Source organism: Hoplias malabaricus, chromosome Y (genome assembly GCF_029633855.1).
Source record: "Hoplias malabaricus isolate fHopMal1 chromosome Y, fHopMal1.hap1, whole genome shotgun sequence".
NCBI lineage: Eukaryota > Metazoa > Chordata > Actinopteri > Characiformes > Erythrinidae > Hoplias > Hoplias malabaricus.
Genome location: NC_089820.1, coordinates 72,164,470 through 72,187,176, shown reverse-complemented (window position 1 = coordinate 72,187,176; position 22,707 = coordinate 72,164,470). Strand labels below are relative to the sequence as shown.

The 22,707-nt window shown below is 42.8% G+C and overlaps 1 protein-coding gene across 1 annotated transcript in view; it reads right to left on the bottom strand.

The window, feature by feature from the left end:
* LOC136678521 (retinal-specific phospholipid-transporting ATPase ABCA4-like) overlaps positions 1-22,707 on the bottom strand; it is a 76,345-nt gene that overhangs the window by 33,877 nt on the left and 19,761 nt on the right. The window contains exons 2-11 of the mRNA XM_066656568.1: positions 15,689-15,781; positions 13,318-13,539; positions 12,641-12,818; positions 12,427-12,558; positions 11,952-12,091; positions 9,640-9,777; positions 8,550-8,731; positions 7,601-7,700; positions 7,300-7,505; positions 5,838-5,892 (exon numbers count right to left, since the gene is read on the bottom strand). Of these exons, the coding sequence (XP_066512665.1) occupies positions 5,838-5,892; positions 7,300-7,505; positions 7,601-7,700; positions 8,550-8,731; positions 9,640-9,777; positions 11,952-12,091; positions 12,427-12,558; positions 12,641-12,818; positions 13,318-13,539; positions 15,689-15,781 (1,446 nt within the window). The remainder of the gene's footprint in view (positions 1-5,837; positions 5,893-7,299; positions 7,506-7,600; positions 7,701-8,549; positions 8,732-9,639; positions 9,778-11,951; positions 12,092-12,426; positions 12,559-12,640; positions 12,819-13,317; positions 13,540-15,688; positions 15,782-22,707) is intronic.

Sequence of the window (22,707 nt, the reverse complement as noted above, 5' to 3'; positions counted from 1 at the left end):
AAGGTACACCACAAATACATACATATAATTTTATAATTTGTTTTATAGCCTTGACTTTATTCAAACTCCTTCAACCTCTGATATTTGACTTAATGAAATTAATTAAGATTTATAATTGGTTTAAGCAATTAGAACATTAATAATTAGTTTGAGAATGAATAATAATCATGCTAAATGAGTTCTTCCGGATTTTCAGAAATTCTAATGAACAAATTGCAAACACTGTGATTTCAAATAATGAGAGTTTTATTAATAAAGAGAAGTATTTAATTAACATAGCACAACCTTGTAATCTCACTGTGTCCGGCAGGGGGAACTGATTCAAGCTTAAAGGTGAGCTAGGCACTACTGTCTTGTGATTAAATTGTTGCTAACTAAGGTTAATAAATGGTAAATTATAAAGAGGGTTTATTTAGACATCAGCTCCTGAAAAGGTGTTAAATACGCTAGCTTACTCGTTCGCCGTTTCACCGAGCCGTCGCGTCCTGCTGTTTAATCTCCGTGTCCCGGGGTGTTCTCGTCGTTCCCACGTGGTGAGAAGCAGGCCCGCTTATGGAGGATCTCTTTACAGTCGATTTGAAGACTCTCGATTCCGAGCTGAGCTGCGTCGATCGAGATTTCCCTTCTTCGGTTTTTCACAGGCGTGGCTGGTTTTCCACCGTAGTGGAGAGGCTTTTTCAGAGTATTAGCTAGTCTCGTTGTTCAGCTTTCCAGGATTGATGTCTTCAGGAATCAGCTTATAACGTTAATATATCTGTTATCGATTACTCAAACGGTTGATACCTTACTTTGGCCACAAATAAGTTTCACCCGCTTTGATCACTCGTGAGATCACACTTCGATAGGTAATAAACATAAACAAGATTAAAAGAAAAGAAAGATATTCAAATTACTCGACGTATTAGTAAAACTTCATACTCTTAGCTAATTTCGAGACGTCTCTCGTAAGCTTTTTCTGAAGTCTGAGAGGTTTTTCTTTGTTTGTTGTCGGCGTGGAGACGAGAGCGTTTCTTTGTTGTTTCAAAGTTTCTCGGATCTCCTCGTGGTTGTTCTCTCTTTCCACTTTCTTTCGTGGTCCGTTACTTCTGTAGAGTCCTCGCGACTCTTCAAAACTTCGAACTGGATGTGAGCAGTCGAGCTGCTATTTTCAAGGCTGGCGCGGTCACGCCCTAATGGGAGGCGTCCTCTTTCTGATTGGACGCGAGTTCAGTCTCACGTGACTCTCGCTAGGGGGAGAGAGTCGAAGGGAGTTTGAATCATTGATTCTCACATAAAGAATATGAATTTCTCATATCAAAATTCTTATACCCGCTATCAACATATAACAATGAGTACATTGGACTATTAACATCAGACAGTTACATAAGGTTTCATCTTTACGTCCCATTTATGATGCTATGCTGGGAAAGTATATTAGTTCGTTTAATCCTATTCAGAGGTAGGATTTCTCTTCATGATAGAAAACAGTCCACAATATACACATTTCATTAGGAGGTAGGCATTCATCTGAGGGTACAGAAAGTGACATCAATACATAGGTTTAATACACAAATAATCAGAGTTTGATTATTTTCCGCTATTGTTTTCCAGCGACTCCGAGCGAGGCGTAGTTTCGCCAGTGTCCATTTGGTGTCGCTGTTGATTCGTGCTTCAGCTGTTGATTCACGGGAGTTCACTCGAGGTCACTTTGGTTTGAACATCTGTTGATCTCCGTGAAAGATAAGGATTAGACATTTAGGTGCCATTGTCATAAAAACGGGCCGTAAAAGCTCTCTCCTTTGTTTGAGGTTCCTGTCTCTTTAAGTTAGTTATCTCGACAGTTCCTGTTAGTTAAAAGAGAGACGGGGTTGTTGGGGCCATGTGTTGCTTTAAAGGGTTCTTTGATGCTCTTAGCTTATGAGTGTGCGTGTGTGTGGGCTTTGACCCCCGCGGGCACAGACAGTCCTCTGGAATGTGACTTGGTCGCAGAGGAAAGGTCCTATTCAGACTGGAAAAGTTTTAATCCAAAACTTTTCATTTCTTCATTTCGATCTGGTATTCATATTTGGTCCATACTCCACTACACACGTTCTCCAGTCTCCGTGGACGACGGCGCAGATTCCTCTGCCTCCGTGGACGTCGTCGCACGTTCCCCAGTCTCCGTGGACGACGGCGCAGATTCCTCTGCCTCCGTGGACGTAGTCGCACGTTCTCCAGTCTCCGTGGACGACGGCGCAGATTCCTCTGCCTCCGTGGACGTCGTCGCACATGCTCCTGTCTCGGTGATGGCGGCACCCGCCGCTCCTGTCTCGGTGATGGCGGCACCCGCCGCTCCTGTCTCGGTGATGGCGGCACCCGCCGCTCCTGTCTCGGTGATGGCGGCACCCGCCGCTCCTGTCTCGGTGATGGCGGCACCCGCCGCTCCTGTCCCCGTGACTATGGCGGCACCCGCCGCTCCTGTCCCCGTGACTGTGGCTACGGCCTCTCCTGTCCCCGTGACTGTGGCTACGGCCTCTCCTGTCCCCGTGACTGTGGCTACGGCCTCTCCTGTCCATGTCCGTAGGTCGGCCCGAAGGACTTCAGGGCCGATCCCCAGAACTGTGCCCAGGCTGGTTCCTCAGACTGCCCCACAGACATTAGCCAGTCCTGGGCACCCCCCTGTTATATTGGTTCCCCTGTCTGTCCCTGTCTTGGTTCCTGTCTCTGTCCTTGTCCCAGTACCCATGTCAGCTTTTGTCTCTGTCCCAGTCCCTGTCACTGTGTTCGTGTCTGTCCCCCTGAATGTCTTCGTCCCTGTTCCCCTACCAAGTCCAGTCCAGTCTCCTGTGAGTCCTGTCCAGTCCCCTATCAGCCCTGTCCAGTCTATGTTTCAACCCCCGGTTCAGTCCCCTGTTAGTCATGTCCAGTCTTCGTATCCGTCCAATGTCCAGTCACCCGTCTTGTCTCCGGTCCAGTCTCTGTTTCAACCCTCTGTCTTGTCCCCTGTCAGTCCTGTCCAGTCCCTGTTTCAACCCTCTGTCTTGTCTCACGTCCAGTTCCCGTAACCGTCCAATGTCCAGTCACCTGTCTTGTCTCCGGTCCAGTTTCCCTTTCAATCCCCTGTCCAGTCTCCAGTCCCGTCTCCGTTTCAGTCTAGTGTCATGTCACCTGTCCTGTCTTCTGTCCAGTCACGTACCCCTGTCCAGTCTAACGTTCCTATTCTGTCCAGTGTCTTGTCACCAGTCTCTGCTCCCGTCCAGACCCAGCACCAAGTCCTGTCACCTGTCCCGTCTTCTGTCCAGTCCCTGTTTCCATCCTGTGTCATGTCCAATGTCAGTCACCTGTCATGTCCCATGTCCCGTCTCGTATATTCGGTGCTGTTGTGTCCCCAGCTCCAGTGTCTGTTCCCGTATTGTCCTGAGTCCTGTCACCCGTTGGTTTGTTGTCCTGTCTTGTTTTCCGTGCCCTCTCCTGTGCCAGCTCCTGGGGGGTTTAGGAGTACGCGCCCGGGAGTTGCGCGTTCTTGGGGGGGGGCATCTGTCACGCCTTCGTCCTGTCAGTCTGTTGTCCCCGCCATGTGCTTTATTTGCACATGGCTCTGTTTTGTTTATGTTCTAGTCTCCGCCTTTGTCCCGCCTCCTCGTCTGTCATCTGTTAACCCGTCCTTCTCGTTATCTGTCTCAGGTGCGTCTCGTCAGTGTCTTGTATTTAAGTCCCCTTCCTACACTTCCTGTTTGTTGGTCATTGTTCTATTGTTCCCTGTATCATGTCAAGTCTGTCGTGTTCTCTTGTTCTCTCATTCTTTGTCATGTCAGTCGTGGTATCCAGTCTGTCTCTGTAAGTTCCCACGTTGTCGTTTCATTTCCTGTCGTCTCGTTCTTTAGTCTGTTTGTCCCGTTTTGCCCTGATTTGCTCCTCGTGTCCCGTTTAACCTGTTTGGCTCCCTGTTTGTTTTCATTATGTTTAAGTATCGTTGTTTTGTTTATATTAAATATACTGTGCTTTAGCGAGTGCGTCCGCTTCCCTCAATCCGCCCCTCGACCCTGACATCTTCGAATGCACTACAACAACAATAATAACAATTTAATAATTTAAAATCGCAAATGTGGAAAAAAATATATGTAATGTATAGAAATAATTTTTAAATGTGTAAAAAAGATTTGCATTTGTAAATCAAATGTAGTGAATGTGTGAAACAGTACCTCTCAAACGGCTTAAAATGTGCCAGAGCAAACACTTTTGAGGTTCCAAATGTGACAGTGGGTGTTTTGGATGAGGTGGAAACCAATTGGAACACTGATTTGTTTCTGTCAACCATAGCGCTTTTCCACGAAAAGAACTCTGGTTCTTGAACTGGTTCCGTTCCCGATTTGGAACCTTGGTTCTTTCCAGTGAACCGCTGCGTTTTGACATGTTTAGAGGGGAGTCCAAAGCCATCCTGCTAAGCTTGTGAACAAGTGTCCAGAGGTGTGTGTGTGTGTGTGTGTGTGTGTGTGTATTGCCCTGTGAAGGACTGGCGCCCCCTCCAGGGTGTGTCCCTGCCTTGCACCCAATGATTCCGTGTAGGCTTCAGACCCTGAACGGGATAAGCGGTTACATATAAGGAATGAATGAATGAATGAATTTTACTTCCCCATCCGAGAACACCCCCACTTTTGAAAAGCTTGATACACCCCTGATTATGGTAATGGTATGTTAATTGCAAAGAAACATATTTGGTATTCACTAACATACACACTTTCTACTAAAAAATATACCGTGTCTGAAATGGCTCCCTATTCACATATTATTATTCACTATATATATATATATATATATATATATATATATATATATATATATATATATATATATATATATATATTTATTATTATATATATTATTCACTATATAGTTCAATATTATAGGGAACTGAATTCAGGAGGTTAGTGAATGATTTAGGACACTACCTCATGTGAGTCTTTGGCAAACAACCCTGTGGATTATGGGTAATCTGTTAGTGTACATGGGTTGTAACTACACTGTATTGTGGGATTGTTTGAATGCTCTGAAAATTGTCCACTATGTTTTCAGACACTTCTACAAAATGGTGGAACACCAATATAGGGCACTATATAGTAAATAGGGCATAGTTTCATATACAGCTCTGGTATTTACGCAGTTTTCCTGAATCTGGCGGAAAAGTTTTTGGGAATGTCTATTTCCACGTAAATTAAACACAGTTTGCTTCTGTTTTCTTACAAAGGTTTTATGAATGATGCTCATTATATTTTAGAGTGCAGAAGAGCTCTGTCCCTCCTCGGTGAGCTGTGTAGCCTGGTCTAGACTAGTCTCAATGCTCTACAGTAAAGCACAGCCGCTCAGACACTGCCCTGGCTGACTGTCTGCATTAAGCTGCTGGGGAACGCTAAGCGAAAACAGTTTTTATCTGTTGTTCATTTGTTTCTGTTCACCTTCAGGACCCACAGTGTTTACATGTCACCCCTGCAGCAGCATCCACTGCTCTGAGGAACCAATCAGATGTGATACATTATCAATAATGATATAATAACACTCGTCAGAGGGTCCAATTACAGCCACTGTTTGTTTATTTACAAAAATATTTGCATTAGGAGCAAACAACCAGGGTTGAATTGGGGCTTCGGTGTATTGTTCAGAGGCTATTCAGCTGTGGATGTTGAGGAACGAAAAAGTGATGTTCCTTCACTCCTCCCACACCATTTTTCCGGCTGGTTTACTAACCTTTTGGCCTTGTATGTGTTCTTGTGACCTCAGAACAAGGAGTGTTAGTGATATCCTCCAGATTTAATATGATTTATCTTTAAGGAGCCATATTGAGGGTGATGCTGAAAGTGAAGGACAAGTATAAGAATATTTACCTAGGTTCATGGCTCCATTCGCTGCTTCTCCATCCGCAGTGACTTTCAGGAAAATCTGAGAGAGGAGAAACCTATATGAACAGCTGTATTTCTGCAGCATGTAACAGGAGATATGAGAGAACAACACATGATACCCTGCTGCTCTGAAACCAGCTTTAACCTTGGATTCTTAACTTTAAAATACAATCATCTTTACTACAGCCAATGGAATATATACCGTTTGGTCTGGCTCCGCCTCTAGCTCCACCCATCAAACACTGCTTGTTTATAATTTTGTCACCAGTGAAAGTAATCTAGGTTTGTTTGGTGCAGCTCTGCATATCATCTTTCTGGTTATTGGAACAAAAGTTTCCACCAGGAGGTGGAAAACACAGCAGAGCCAGACAACACCAACACCAGTTCCAGAAGAGCTGGACAAAACCGAGACCGGTTCATCATCAAACTACAACACCAAGTTCATGACACCTCCCTCAGAACAGAGAATTCCCAGAAACCTCAGGAACAATATCTGGACACAGCAGCCAATGATAATGTTTTCTAGTTCTCCAATTCACACAATTAATACACCTGTTCACCATTATAGATCATTATAGTCTGTATTAAAGCCCAGGCTTTAGTGGTAACTTTGCTGAGTTTGGCCTTTCCCTGAACATAAAGTTTTCTCTTTTTTGCTGTGTATTTTTTTTCCTGATTTTGACCTTATGCTTGTATTTTAACTTCTTTTTTTTATTCACACTTTTTTGGATATGGGGGATATTCCATAAAGCAGGATTTCTCAGTTTAGCCAGCTTATTTAAGCCCAAGTTTAAACTTGTCCAATAGCAACAGAGCTGAGGGACATTACTATTTCTTACTATATCTATGATTTGGTCTTTGGGCAAATCCTACTTTGTGCAATATCCCCCTGGTCGCCTTGTTTATTCAGATTTTGTGATTGACTTTCTGGCTTTTGCATTTGTTTATCCCTTACTTCCTTAATAAATATGGATTTCTCTTTTATCTGCAAACAACATCACCTTCTTTAAACATGACATTCATATCCTAAAGACCTTGATAATCTCTCACATAAATCACATGAACACATGAAGGATTTCCTCCTCAAGCTGAACCTCTACCCAATGTCCCTGGATGGCAGCACTGGACATGTGGTGACTCAGTAGTGTAGGGGTTGGTCAAGTGATTCTCGAACCTTTAGCTGTAACACTGGGTCTGAACTGCAGGCAGCACGAGAGAGCGATAACATAACACACAGAACACTCATGTTATAATCAACACAGTGGCACTACTTCCATAAAGCAGGAGCCAGAACACTGCTATTCCTCCTGATGAGCTGTTGCTCTCTTGTCTCTCCTGCAAATAAAACACCGTGTCCCAGCTGTCACAGCCTTGACAGAGCAGAGTGGTCCCCAGCATGTACCCAGGGTCCCCAAAATCTTTTACCATTGTGATGTTAGAGCCGTACCTCCTCCAGGGATGTGTCAGAGATGCCAAAACTGCTGAGACCCATGTCCCCCAGTGTCTCCTCCAGCTCTCTGAACAGACTGGCATAGGACCTGTGTTTAAACCCCTTGTTGGGCAGGAGGTAGGTCATCTCCTGACCAACCATCTCAATCAGCTGGGCCTCGGGGACATGGTGATGGATCAGACTGGTGATGCTGTCCACGTCACCTGGGGACAGGGAACAGGAGGGGGAAATCATTGCTCAGGGAGATGGTGTGAGATTACGAGGTATATGTAGGGAGATTAATTCCAGTGTGACTTACCTTCTAGAGCTCTCTCCAGGTAAAGTCCCTGAGTCTCCTCCTTGTACCTTGTGCAGGTGGAGCAGGTGCAGGAGCACTCAGACGCACAGTCACACTCGTTCTGCCAACACACAACACACACATTAAATATATGGAAAACATAAAGACACATACAAATCACATATAACACACACACAGTCACCTACAGAGATTATATAGTCAGCCCCACTGCAGGGTCCCAATTTTGTTCATTTAAATCCACTCCCTTCATATAAAAGCTCACATTTTAACCCTAAAACTGGAACTACATGCACAACTCTTCATTTCAACTCTTCAAATATTATGAGTAACATAATTTATTTATTTGAGTTTATGTCAAATTAGGTCAGAAATAAAATTTGGGTGTTTAAGGTTGAAGTATGTTTTAATATATGCTTTGATGCATATACAACCTTTCCGTGATGTCACAACGCAGCCTCCTAGAACTGTTCCATTTAGTGTGACCTATGTTACTAAAAGGGAGCTTTCATAAGACAGTCCTACCAAGGACACGTCCTACCTCAGCCGAAGCCTATGCTTTTTTCTCCCCCATTATTTGAAAGCTGTTTAAAGCAGCATGTCATCATTTTCTCCACAACTGCTTCTTCTCATTCTGAAAGTGGTGTTAAACTGCCCCATGGATCTGCATGAGATACTGTACTACACCTGATGTTAACATGACTGCTACCGTGTGTAGGAGATCCTCTCTAAGGAAAATAAACCAGTTTAATTCTGTAAAGGAAACAGTGTAAAATAAGGAATAAAATTAAAAAGTACTTTAATTAATAACAACATAAATAATTTTTTTATAGGGAGCACTCCATTAAGGTCAGTACCAGAGGAGAACCAGAGGAGAATGGCAGGACCGTACTCTTGGGCCGGGCCCTTTACTGTGTGAATGAATAGTGCTCTAAAGTCTGGAGGAACTGACCTCTCTTTTCCGTGGGTCCTTGATGCGTCGGACCAAAGTGAGGTAGAACCCCACCCCAAAACAGTTCTTCAGGAACAGAGGGGAACCACAGCAGTGCAGCTGGCCTTTAGAGATGATGGCCACTCTGTCACTCAGCAGATCCGCCTCGTCCATATGGTGAGTGGACAGGACCACCGTCCGGCCTGAGACAGGTTAATGTATTACATACAATAAACAACCAGTTTTACTGCTAAAGCCTGCACCTCTCCAGCACCACACACTTAAATTCTACTGTAGATGGAGTAATCACTTTTGTCATTTTATGGTAACTGTTGTATTATTTTAAAATCACAATTATCATTTTATTCAACAAAAATAATCTAAAAATTAAGCAATAATATGCTATTCACAATCTCTAACCTCAAAATCCCCATCTTCTAAAGAAGAAATGTAATATTGGATACAATATTATACCCAAGAACAAAACAAATCCATCACTTGCTTTTGCAGTGCTTATTCCTGATGGAGCTCATAAGAAATTCAGTCACTAATATTTTTTTCACATGGAATTTTCACACTGCTTCATTTTTGGTTATTTTTTTGCTAAATAAAATTATAATTATGATATTTAATTCTACACAACGGTGACCATAAAATGACAAAAGAGAGGAGAATGTTTGAGTTTTTAATTACATATTTATAATACACAATAAAAACTTTAAAACTTATTTGTACTCCTAATATTTAAACTCCTTAAGTAATTCCTAGAAAATCACAAGTAATCTTCACTGTCTGAAAATGAGAAATATTAAATTAAAGACTAGATTTCAGAAGGTGGAATCCCCAGGTATGTTTCTTATGTCTCAGGGTCATACCTCCAACCACAAGCACAGTAAAAAAAAAAGAAAAACATGGAGGTTAGGTGAATTGGCTTCTATAATAACTGTCCTGGTGTATAAATGATTGAGTATGTATGTGAATGAATGTGTGTATGTTTGTGAGTGAATGTGTGTGTGCCCAGATATGGATTGGCCCTCTTTTAAAGCGTCTTTGGGTTTTTATAAAGACGCTATATAAGTGTAATTTTAAATAATTTAAATTAAATTAGTACCTGAACGGTATTTGAGGAGCAGGTCCCAGATGGAGCGTCTGGAGTAAGGATCCACCCCTGAGGTCGGCTCGTCCAAAATCACCACCTTCGACCCCCCTACAAATGCCATTGCAACAGATAACTTCCTCTGCATCCCACCTTAAACATAGAGAGAGAAATGGGATGCCTTAAAAATATGATGCTTTCGCACAGCTGCTGCTGAAGGGAAATGCTGCATGAGACTGTGTTAGTGAGCGTAAATGGAGGCACACTAAACTTCACATTCACTTGGAAATTTATAAAGAGAAACTCCAAAAATACAATTTGGAAGTTACAAAGACCAGACAAACCTACTTCTCTGAGATCATTAGTAAAATCTCTAACAACACCCGCTCATTATTAAAAATATTTGATAAGCTGAGAAACCCACCACCACAGGTAAACCCAGAACTACTCTCTGTGGAAAAATGTAATGAATTTGCAGCTTTCTTTAGCAATAAAATTCTAAACATCCGGCAAGTGATCTTCAATACGTCTCTTGACAGCAGAGCTGTTCTGATACAGCCTCAAAATCTGAAATGTACCCTGTCTGAATTCATTGCTATTGATCTGATAAAACTGAAAACAGATAAAACTGTCCAGCATCTAAAACCATCCACATGCATATTAGACGTGTTGCCTGCACACTTTATGAAGGAAGTATTCTGTTGTCTATCTGAGGACATACTGCAAATAGTAAATGGGTCTCTACTTTCAGGGATCTTCCCTCAAGCATTAAAAACTGCAGTAATCAAACCTCTCTTAAAAAAGAGCAATTTAGACTGTTTTTTTTAGTTGTTTTATTTAGCTCAGCAAATTTTTACATGAACATTTTTATTATGATGAATTCCAGTCAGGCTTCTGTCCACATCATAGCACAGAAACTGCCCTCATAAAGATCCTAAATTACATCTGTCTGAACACAGACAGCAGTAAAATATTTGTGCTAGTGCTTCTCGAACTTAATGCTACATTTGAGACAGTCGATCACAGCATCCTTTTAGAGAGACTAGAGAACTGGGCAGGGCTTTCAGAAACAGTTCACAGCTGGTTAAAATCATATCTAGCGGATAGAGACTACTTTATTGCTAGTGGTAATTATAAATCAAAACGAACATCATTGACCTGCGGTGTTCCACAAGGATCAATTCTTGACAGGACAGTTTCCTTTAGCTAAACAAACATAAGACAGAGGTGATTGTGTTTGGCAGCAAGAAGCAAAGACTTGAGGTCACTACTCAGCTTAACAGCAGAGCTCTAAAGCCTAAGGCCAAGTCAGAAATCTTGGTGTAATCCTGGACTCAGGATCTCAACTTTAATGGCCAAATAAAGGCAATAACAAATGTCCATTTTATCACCTTAAGAACACATCAGAACTCAAAGGGTATATGTCACAACCAGACTTAGAAAAACTCATTCATGCATTCATCTCTAGCAGGCTGGACTACTGCAATGATCTCCTTACTGGACTTCCCAAGTCCACAGTTAGGCAGCTGAAGTTTATCCAAAATGCAGCAGCTAGAACTCTTACCAGAACCAAGAGAACCAAGCACATTACTTCTGTCCTCAGGTCACTGCACTGGGTGCCATTTAAACACAGAATTGATTTTAAAGTGTTATTAATTGTTTATAAATCAATAAACTGCCTCGGACCAAAATATATTTCAGATCTGCTAGAAGTGTATGAACCCAGTGGCCCCTCAGATCACTTGGGACTGGTCAGCTAGTGGTGCCCCGGGTCAGAACCACACAGGGGAAGGCAGCTTTCAGTCACTATGCTGCCTGCACCTGGAATACACTCCCAGAAGACATCAGATTTGCCCCAAATATTACAATCTTCAAATCTAGACTAAAGACCTTCCTGTTCTCCTGTGCATTTAAGTAGCACTACACTTAGATTGAATTAAAAATGTAGATTTAATTTATTTATTTATAGCACCATTTTAATAACTGTCCCCTTTTTACTCTGTTTTTATAATTTAAAATTTTATTGAATAGCTTTTTATCATGTTTGTTGTTTATTATATATTCTGTTTTAATTCAATTTCATACTTTCTAATTGTTTTTTTTTTTCTTTCTAAATTCTACTGCAATATTTCTGTATCGCTCTGTAAAGCACTTTGAATTGCGACTGTGTACAAAAGGTGCTCTTTAAATAAACTTGTCTTGCCTTAGTGAGCTGTTTAAATTGGTATGGTCCAGAGGGGTGTCACAGTGTCCTCACTCACCTGACTGTGTTAGTGAGCTGTTTAATGTGGTCTGGTCCAGAGGAGTGTCCCAGTGTCCTCACTCACCTGACAGGTTGTGAGCCTGGTCGTCTCTTTTGTTGGGTAAACCCAGGTCCCCCAGCATGTCCTCAACCTCCTGCTCTGCTTCTTTCTTGTCACGCCCCTTCAGCAGAGAGTAGAACAGGATGTGTTCCTCCACCGTCAGACTGAGATTAGACAAAATCAGATAGGATCAGAGAGACAGACAAACTAAGATCAGATCACATCGCACAAAATCAGAGAGGCAAGTTCATAAATGGAATGCCATTAGACAAGATCAGATCAGAGAGATAGGAGACAATGTCAAACTGAGATCAGACCAAATCAGGTCAGAGAGACAGGAGACAATGTCAGACTATATCAGATCAGAGAGACAGGAGACAATATCAGACTGAGATCAGACCTATTGAGCTACGGCAGGAATTACAAACTTAGGAATTTCCCCAGACTTTGGCCTGAATTGTGAATGCTCAGAGCTCCCAGTGTTGGGCCGTGAACTCACTGGGGAAAGAGGATGTTGTACTGAGGACACATGCCCAGAGACTGTCTGACAGCATCTATGTCTGTCCGAATGTCTCTGCCATTGATATACGCAGTTCCTGATGTTGGTGGAAATAATCCGGTGAGGATCGACCTGAGGGAGCAGGAGAAGGTTTTAGAAAAGCATTATATCAATATATTATTTTTATTAATATTATCATTATTAAGATTTGTACAGAGTGGTGGTCTTTCCCGCGCCGTTGTGTCCGAGGAAGGAAGTGATCTGTCCTTCGTAAAAGGTAATGTTGAGGCAGTTCACCGCTGGCTTGGAGCTTCCAGAGTAAACTTTAACCAGGTCCTTCACCAAGACCCCCACCATCAGACCATCGGGCTCAGCCTCGAAGAAGGGACCCCCTGAAGAGAACAGGGTTCAGTAACTATAACATTCACATAACCACTGTAAATATGTCCCATCCCCGTCTCTGCCTTTTCCTTTATTTCCCTGTCCCATATTTTTCTTTCCAGTCGTGACCCCCTAATCTCAAGCCCCTTCCCAAGTCTTGCTGATTCATCTCAGCCACAGTTCCACATTAAATGGGTCAGGACGTGTGTTACAATCGATATTTTGCCCAAGTCTGTCCCACCCACACAACATTCGCCATAACCCAAGTCAAGCCCGGCTCATGATATTTGGACCACATCTGGAGCACCAAACATGAGCCACAGCCATAATTGTATGAGCCAAAAGTGAGATTTGGCCTGAATGTGGCTGCTGTCTGGGTCAATAACACACACTCCACTCCTCCTCTGCTGAATGTATGTGATGAAAAACTCATTTCCCTCCATCTGAATTAAGAAGATTATAATCCTTTGTGGGGTCAGTGATTTCTCGGTCCAGACCTGCCTCTCTGACCTGTGCTGCCTGTGGGTCTCTCATCCCGAGAATGGTCTTCCTCTCTCTTCATCTGTTCTTCTCTCTCCCTCTCCAGTCTCTGTCGTCTCTCCTGGTGTTTACACTGCCTCCTGGAGCCATTACAGTCTGGCTCTGAGCGCTCGGCCCCGGGACTCTCCTTTTGTCCCACCGTCTCTCCATACTCCGGGGTCTCCACCATCTGAACTGGAGGAGTCTCAGGACCTGCAGGAGGGAGACAGAGAGAGAATTAAGAAAGAGAGAGAGAAAAGAGAGTGAGAATGAAAGAGTGAGAAAAAGAAAGATATGTAGCAGCCTGTCACTACCTGAGAGAAACCAGTGGGCCCACTCACTAATATTTACTGACATTGTTGTTATTACATTGTTATATTAATTTTGTTTGTTTGTTTGTTTGTTTTCTTTGACCTTCTATGTTGATCATCATTAATCTTGTAAATAATTTGTGATTTCTCTTTTTTTGTGATTAATTGTGACCCAACCTCACAATTAAGAAGTTGGGGGAACACCCTCCCCCAATTTCTATGCAATGATCATTTTTTTGTTCTAGTTTATTGATTTGACAACAGTGTATCTCACTACATTCATGCCAATAAAGCATCACTGAACTTAAAAAAAAAAAACAGAGAGACATAGATAGAGTGACAGACAGACAGACAGACAGAGGCAGTGAAAGAGAGAGAGAGAAAGAAAGAGAGACAGAAAGTGAGAAACAGATAAATAGACAGATCGAGAAAGAGAGAGCAAGAGAGAGAGAAAATGAGAGAATCAGAGAGAGTGTTCTGAACTGAGAACACTCAGTTTTAAAGATGAAATATGTTTAAAGAAACTAAAATGTGAATAACAGCTCAGTAATAAACATATTAATGGTAGTAAAGTCTTTAATTTACAAACCGGATTCCAAAAAATTTGGGACACTAAACAAATTGTGAATAAAAACTGAATGCAATAATGTGGAGATTTATTCGTAATAGAACATATATGACAGATCAAAAGTTTAATCTGAGTAAATGTAACATTTTAAAGGAAAAATATGCTGATTCAAAATTTCACAGTGTCAACAAATCCCAAAAAAGTTGGGACAAGTAGCAATAAGTGGCTGGAAAAAGGAAACTGAGCATATAACGAACAGCTGGAAGACCAATTAACACTAATTAGGTCAATTGACAACATGATTGGGTATAAAAAGAGCTTCTCAGAGTGTCAGTGTCTCTCTGAAGCCAAGATGGTAAGAGGATCACCAATTCCACCATTGTTGCATTGTTGTGCAGAAAGATAGTGCAGCAATACCAGAATGGTGTTACCCAGCGTAAAATAGCAAAGATTTTAAGTTATAATCATCAACTGTGCATAACATCATCAAAAGATCCAGTGAATCTGGAACAATTGCTGTGTGTAAGGGTCAAGGTCGTAAAACTCTACTGGATGCTCGTGATCTCCGGGCCCTTAAACGTCACTGCACCTCAAACAGGAATGCCACTGTCAAGGAAATAAGAGAATGGGCTCAGTAATACTTCCAGAAAGCATTGTCAGTGAACACAATCCACTGTGCCATTCGCCGTTGCTAGCTGAAACTCTACAGTGCAAAGAGGAAGCCATTTCTTAGCAAACTCCACAAGCTCAGACGTTTGCACTGGGCCAGGGGTCTTTTAAAATGGAGTGTGGCAAAATGGAAGCCTGTTCTGTGGTCAGATGAGTCACGATTTGAAGTTCTTTATGGAATACTGGGACGCCATGTCATCCGGACCAGAGAGGACAAGGATAACCCAAGTTGTTATCAATGCTCCGTTCAGAAACCTGCATCACTGATGGTATGGGATTGCATGACTGCTTGTGGCATGGGCAGCTTGCATGTCTGGAAAGGCACCATTAATGCAGAGAACTATGTTCAGGTTCTAGAACAACATATGTTGTAAGAAGAAGGGGGGATGCCACACAGTGGTAAAAAATGGCCTTTTTTGATGCCATGAAATTTTGAAACTACATATTTTTCCCTTAAAATGATACATTCTCTCAGTTTAAACTTTTGATCTGTGACTTGTGTTCTATTCTGAATAAAATATTAGATGTTGGCACCTCCACATCATTGCATTCCGTTTTTATTCACAATTTGTTTAGTATCCCAACTATTTTGGAATCCGGTTTGTAATAATTTTGCTAAAGAACATGAGAGCGTTGTGCGGTTCTGAGGAAGACACTAAATCCAAGCTAAGGTGTGAGGGCTGTGGTGCTCTCAGCAGTACATCGGCAGTTCAGACCCTGGCAACAGAAAATTCAGGAATTTAAATTTGGTAGTGAAAAAAAAAAGAATGCAAAGAATAAAAAGATGATGTACGGGGGAATTAACACACAGTACCTGAATCTGCCTGATCAGTGTGAGGGCGCTGTGGGCTCTGCCAGTAGGACGGTTGCAGAGGGAAATGTAATGGACGTCCAATCCCATACTGACCTGCAGAACATTCAGAAATGCAAATTTTCAGGAGAACACACCACACCATGTGTCTTCTGTTCCTCTGCACTGCAGGGACAGGATTTGCACCACACATAGGAACATAGCTGTGAGGATCTGATGTTCAGCCTCATCATCATCAGTGAGGGTCAGTGCTGGTGTTGGTGATTAGTTCTTTATGTCCCTCTTTTTTTATCATCACACCTACTCCTCCTCTTCAACCTCTATATTTAATCGCCACCCTTAACCATCCTCTAACTACTCACTTTCCTCCTACTCCATCCCCCAATTATCAATGTATATAAATGTAGTGGAGTACGGACCAAATATGAATATTGGACAATGAAGGAATAATGAAATGAAAGGTTTTGAATTAAACCTTTCTCACTCTGACCAGGACTTTCGTCTGGTCCCGAAGTCAACATTCCACAGGACTGTTTGAACAACGGGGTGCAAAGCCCCCACACACGCACACTCATAAGCTAAGAGCATCAAAGAACCCTTTAACGTAACATATGGCATCTGGATCCCCTAACCTCTTCAGGAACTCGAGATAACTTTTATGATGCTTTTAGAGAGACAGGAACTTCAAACAAAGAAGAGAGCTTTTACGGCCGCCTATGACAAAGTGGCGCCTCAATATCCCTTATCTTTCACGGGGATCAACAGATGTTCAAACCAAAGTGACCTCGAGTGAACTCCCGTGAATCACCAACCAAAAGCACGGATCAACAGCGACACCGAATGGACACTGGCGAAACTACGCCTCGCTCAGAGTCGCCGGAAAACAATAGCGAAAATAATCGAACTCTGAATTATTTGTATATAAACGAATGTATTAATGTCACTTTCTGTACCCTCAGATGAATGCCTACCTCCTAATGAAATGATGTATAGTGCCGATTGTTTCTATTACAAAGATCAGTTTTGTCTCTGAATGAGAGAAAATGGATTAATGTTTTATTTTTCAGCGTATCATCACGAATTGGACGTGAACAATGTACTCAAGATGGGACCTTATGTAAATGTCTGATATTAATAGTCCAATGTACTCATTGTTATAGGTTGATAACAGGTATAAGAATTTTGATACGAGAAACTCATATTCCTTATGTATGAATCACAGATTCAAACCCCCTCCTCCTACTCTCTCTCTCTCTCTCCCTCACGAGAGTCACGTGAGTCTGGACTCGCGTCCAATCAGAAAGAGGACGCCTCCCATTAGGGCGTGACCGCGCCAGCCTTGAAAAGGCCAAACAGCAAGACACATCGAGTTCGAAGTTTGAAGAGTCGCGAGGACTCTACAAAAGTAACGGACCACTGAAAAAGAGAGGACGCCGAAGACAACAACCACGAGGAGATCCGAGAAACCTTGAACAACAAAAAAACGCTGTCTCTTCCACGCCGACAACGAAACAAAGGAACCCTCTCAGAGACTTCAGAAAAGCTTACGAGAGACGTCTCGAAATTAGCTAAGAGTATGAAGTTTAACTAATAAGTCGAGTAATTTGAATATCTTTCTTTTCTTTTAATCTTGTTTATGTTTATTACCTACCTAAGTTTAATCTCACGACTAATCGAAGCAGGTGAACTTATTCGTGGCCAGAGTAAGGAAACACTGCCGAGGTACCATAGAGTCTTAGAATAAGTGAGTTTATTGAAGCGGTTTTTCAGTTCTGGAGCTGCAGCAACCAGCGAACTTTCGTCTAAAACGTCCATATTTTGGACTCTCCCACTCCGGACCGAAGGCCGAAGAGAGGATCCTGCCGCCTGCGTCATCACACTCCGGGTACGCCCGAGACAACTCAATCAACCAAGAAAGAACTCCAAGCTAACTCAGCCTGGACGCTTCTGCGGTAAGAACCGCGAGACTAAGTGAGACGCCTCCATTCCCAGGATTTCAAAGAGCCTCTGCATCCAAACGAGTGGTGAAAAACCGACGAAAAGTAAGCTAAACTTACGCACTTCCAGAGCTGAACACCGAATTAAGTTCTTGATAAATTCTGTATTAATTAAACCTTAGTTAGTAACCTTAGTCACAAGTTAGAAGTGCCTAGCTCACCTTAAGGTCAAAATCAGTTCCCCCTGCCGGACACCGTGAGATTACAAGGTTGTGCTATGTTAACTAAATATCTTCTTTTTATTAATAAAACTCTCATTATTTGAAGTCACAGTGTTTGCAATTTATTCATTAGAATTTCTGAAAATCCTGAAGAACTCATTTAGCATGATTATTATTCATTCTCAAACTAATTATTAATGTTTTAATTGCTTAAACCAATTATAAATCTTAATTAATATCATTAAGTCAAATATCAGAGGTTGGAGGAGTTTGAATAAGGTCAAGGCTATAAAACAAATTATAAAATTATATGTATATGTATCGGGGTGTATGACCAACATCCACTACATATAAAATATATATATTTTATTGGCGCCCAACGTGGGGCCAGGAAAAAGGCTTTTTAATGAACAAAACTGTAAAACACTACACTGAATAACGATTGAGATTCAAAGCTTGATGTGGGTAATTTCGTGTTGTGTTTGTTACTGCTGAAAAACTGTTCTGTGATATATACCGGTTAGAAAATAAGCTTGGTTGTTTTTGAAAGAGCGCGGCTCTGCGCCATTTTGCATGCATTAAATTGAGGCCTGGGCACGTCTGAACTGCGCGAAATTCCGCTGTGAGACTTTGCCGTCGGATTCGACCTCCCGCCGCGAAATCCCGGCGAAGAGAGACCACCGAACCGAATACCCCCGTTCGTTTTAAACTGGGTCGCTACCAGCGTTAATAACGAGATCGCGCGCTAGGCGATTGGGAGGTTATTAAACAGCCGAAAATACGGCTTGTATGAAGAGCAGTCTGCTCTCGTCAGCTGTTCCTGTTAAACTGAACTCGTATTCAGAAAGAAGCGAACCCCTTTGAAGGGGCGGAGCTGAAACTAAGGAGGGAAATTCAAAACGCCCCCAAAACAGAGGAAGACAAATTCCCTCTTGTGGTATAAGTGCGTAATTGCAGGGAAAAATACTTCAAAACTAGCGTCTATTGAAGCGTGTCCTCCCGTGCTCCTCCTTGTGGTCAAGTGGTGCTACCCTTGACGTTTGATTCCCGTACACCCTCTAGTGGTTGGGAGGTTGTCCGCCGAGACAACATAAGTGTTTAGCAGCCCTCTGGTGTTTAAAAGTTGTCATTACAGATGAAATTCTTTTAAAATACCTTAGTGTAAAATCTCTGTTCCCCTTTTAAATTGTTATTTTTATTTTTGATAGAGTATCTGAGCGTTTAAAATCTTTATCCCATTTTAGATTTTAATCTGATAACGCCCTCTAGTGTTGAAACTTCCCGCTACAGTGGAAATTCCCACTTGTGTTATATTGTGTCTGCCCGTACTGTGTCGATTGGGATTCCCACCAGCGCCGACTGGTGTCCATTGCTGCTATTGCATTGTAACTTGCTTGTCGCCCTCTGGTGTCCTAGTCTGGTATTAAAATTTAAGTTCAACTTAAATACTGAAGCTCGCTGTTGCCATTCAGACTTACCTTCAGTACCCTCTGGTGGAGAAAACTTGCTATCGCAATTGAAATTGTCGACCAGTTCACACTGATAAGACCTGGTATCACAGCTCTAGTGGCTGTCTCTAAACTCTGCACATCTGAATAATTACAAGTAAAGGCTTGGAAGCATAATAAGTTGGTACAACTACAGCAGACAGTGTGCAGTAATTAGAGATTGACACTTTAACTTGATACCAGATCACAAACGCAGTTAAAAGAGAGAGTCTTTTAATCTTGCTGTTCTTAATAATTCTTTAATTTGGAAAATTCTTTTACTTTCATAATTCCTTAATTGGAAATTATATCTAATAATAAACCTCACTTAATATTAAAATTCCTTCATCCAAATTTTTCGACAATCCTTTAATTCAAAATTTTTAATAATTTTAATTATTGAAAATTTTTTTTTTCTCTTTCTTCTTTTATTCACTCGCGCATAGCAACTTTCACTCCACCCTCTCCTACTAACAGACTTCCCTTAGAGATTCACAAGTGAACTCTAACACCATACATACTAGCAGTTACTCTTAGAGCACTCGATACAGGTGAATTTAGTTCAGATTTAGTTAAGAAAAGGGATTAGCGGAATTAATCCTAACTAAATAGAAGTAAGTTACACCTCGCGGTTAAAACACAGCTAACATGGCAGAAGGGACTTTTTCCTCGGAAGTATATATAGAAGGTTTGTGGGATGAGGCATTCTCTGTTCTGACCAGCATCACCAGTGATGTGATGCCGGGACTCGCAGAAACTGTGCAGAAAACCTCACAGGCCCATCGTGACCACATGGTGGCTAAGTGGGTAGAGAACCACTTAACCGACATCCTCAAGGGCAAGCCCCTAACTGAGGCATTAGGTCAGATAGCCCTCCTCGCTGTAGTACAGCTAAGAGCCAGCGAACGTGAGCTTGAGGTATCAAGGCGACAGCAGGCAAAGGTAGAGGCAGAGCTAAGTCGACTTCAAAGCGAAATAGCTGAAGGGAACACGCTGCCCCAGGTCACACCCGATGTGCCACCTAGTGCCGCTACAGAAAGACAAGGCCAGCAGGAAGATAGTGAGGATCAGGAACCAGACTCAGGGACCGTAACCTTTAGAGCTGCTGCAGCACCTCCTCTGGTATCAACGGGTATTTCCCCTTCCCTTGTGTCTCCTGTCAGTCGTCCCTTACAACGCCCTGCTAGACCCAGAGCACTGCAACCCAGTGTCTGGTCCCCTCAACCTTTACCCTCTCACGGTCCCTCATACAAGGACCTAGATAAAATCGCGCATAATATAACCCGCTTTGATCCCAAACCTGACGGTTCTAATGATATCTTTTCCTACCTAAAAGATATTGACTTTTACCTCCAAAGGTTCCCCGGGATCACCATAGATGACAGACTATATGTGATCAAACTGACCTCCAACCGAGACGTCAGTAACTTCATTGAACGTCAGCCAGACTATGTAAAAGCGCGATATGATGTGCTGTGCCAAGCATTGGAGGAAGAATTCTCCAATCACCTGTCACAGACCGGACTGGCCGCTGCTTTGAACATAAAACAGCAACGCCAGGAATCCCCTCAGCAATATTATAACCGACTCAGACAGGCGTACTTCGGACCTAGAAATGACTCCGGAATGGAGGAAGAGTTAAATTTCAAATCACTATTTATCCAAAACCTCCATCCCCACACCAGTCATCAGTTGGGAGTCTCAGCTTGCCCTCGCACCCTGTCTAGCAGACAGCTGCGCGATTTAGCACTCAGAGGTTTCCTAAAATCCCAACAAATTCCCAACAGGCGGTCCGAAACACCCCAAGTCTTTAATGTCGACTCCCACTCCTCACATTTAGAGTTAGAAGGTGCCACCCAGGCCGATCCACAAAGATCCACCCTGGACCCTTCCTCCACTCCGTGGACCGGTGAGGGCCCGAAACCTCATCCGCCCTCACACCAATACAAGCGCTACCCTCCTCGCAGGCCAGACAGAAATCACGACAAAGATTTCTGGAACCCTCGGGACAGGGCTGGGTATGGTCGTGACTATTACCCTGTAGAAAACCGCGGTGCGGGCCGTGGAAAACCATCACATCCCCATAAGGGATATGAGCGAACAGCTCCGAACCAGCTTTCTAATTCCTATAGAGAAAAGAAAGAAAAATACTGGTATCAAAATAAAGAAAATCACGCTAAAGACAAGCTTAAAGACAAGGAACTCAGCTCTAAGGAGTTAGAGGACATCCGCCGAATGCTTGTAATGATTTGCAAAGAGAAAAAGAAAAAACCTGACGTTCTTTCTATCACCTCTTCGCGGTCTAACCCAAAGCCATCCTCTAACACCCCAGAAATGTTAGAAAGTTATGTAGGAGAAGTGACAAGCGAAGCTCCGTCTTCTAGCGCACCGTGCAATCTCCTCGTGACCCAAACAAACACTGAAAACCCGATGATACAGGGGGGTGACTCGCAACCACCCTCCAGTGCTGTTTTAGTTGTTCAGTTAGACGGTAAAGAAGGTTTAACGCCAAATGACCCTTCAGTCATTGAAGGCGACACACCTGTCCGACAATTCATGGGACACCTAACGGAGAAAGGGGTTGCACGCAAATTCTACTTGTCCACCATTGTGGAGAGAAGGCTAGTACATGAGGCCCTGTTGGACACTGCATCAGATGTCACGCTCATGTCTTCCGCCTTGTTCCACCAGGTTCGAGCCATTGCGCGGCGTGAAAATCGCGAGATACAGCTCCAAAACTGTTCTCTTAAAATTCAGCCGTATTCACATGCAGGCCTCACTATCCAGTCTATGGCACTAATACACTTAGCCATTGGACCAATGACCTTAGTGCATCCAGTCCATGTGTCTCCTCTCGAAACAATTCCCTTCCTCATCGGCAAAGATCTCCTAAATCGCTTCGAACCACTGATTGACTTCAAAAGGTCAAAGATCTGGGCACAAGTGCGTGAGCCTTTACCCATCTGCACCCCACACCACCGGGAAGCTCAGTGTTGCCGCCTCGAAATCCAGCCTGAATCAATAGGAGATCCACCAAGTCAGATCCCTCACTTCGAGGAAGAGGAAACTGAGCCCATGGCGGCCACACCAGAGACAGCAGTCTCTCCCTGGCCCCCTAGTGCCATGTTAGAACAACGGAACACATTCCTATGCACTTTCACACAGCCGTCCACAACAGACGCTCCAGGCCTTCCCATCGTGAATGGTCTCACAATGCAGGACTATCATGTAGACAATGCAGTTCTGGCTCTATGGACCGACCAGTCCGCCATAAGCCAAACCCTCTTTAACACTCTGCGCCTCACTCAACCAAATATTCCTTTGGTGAGCAGTCTTTGTCGCTTTCCTCTTAACCTGACATCAAAAGCAATGTCACC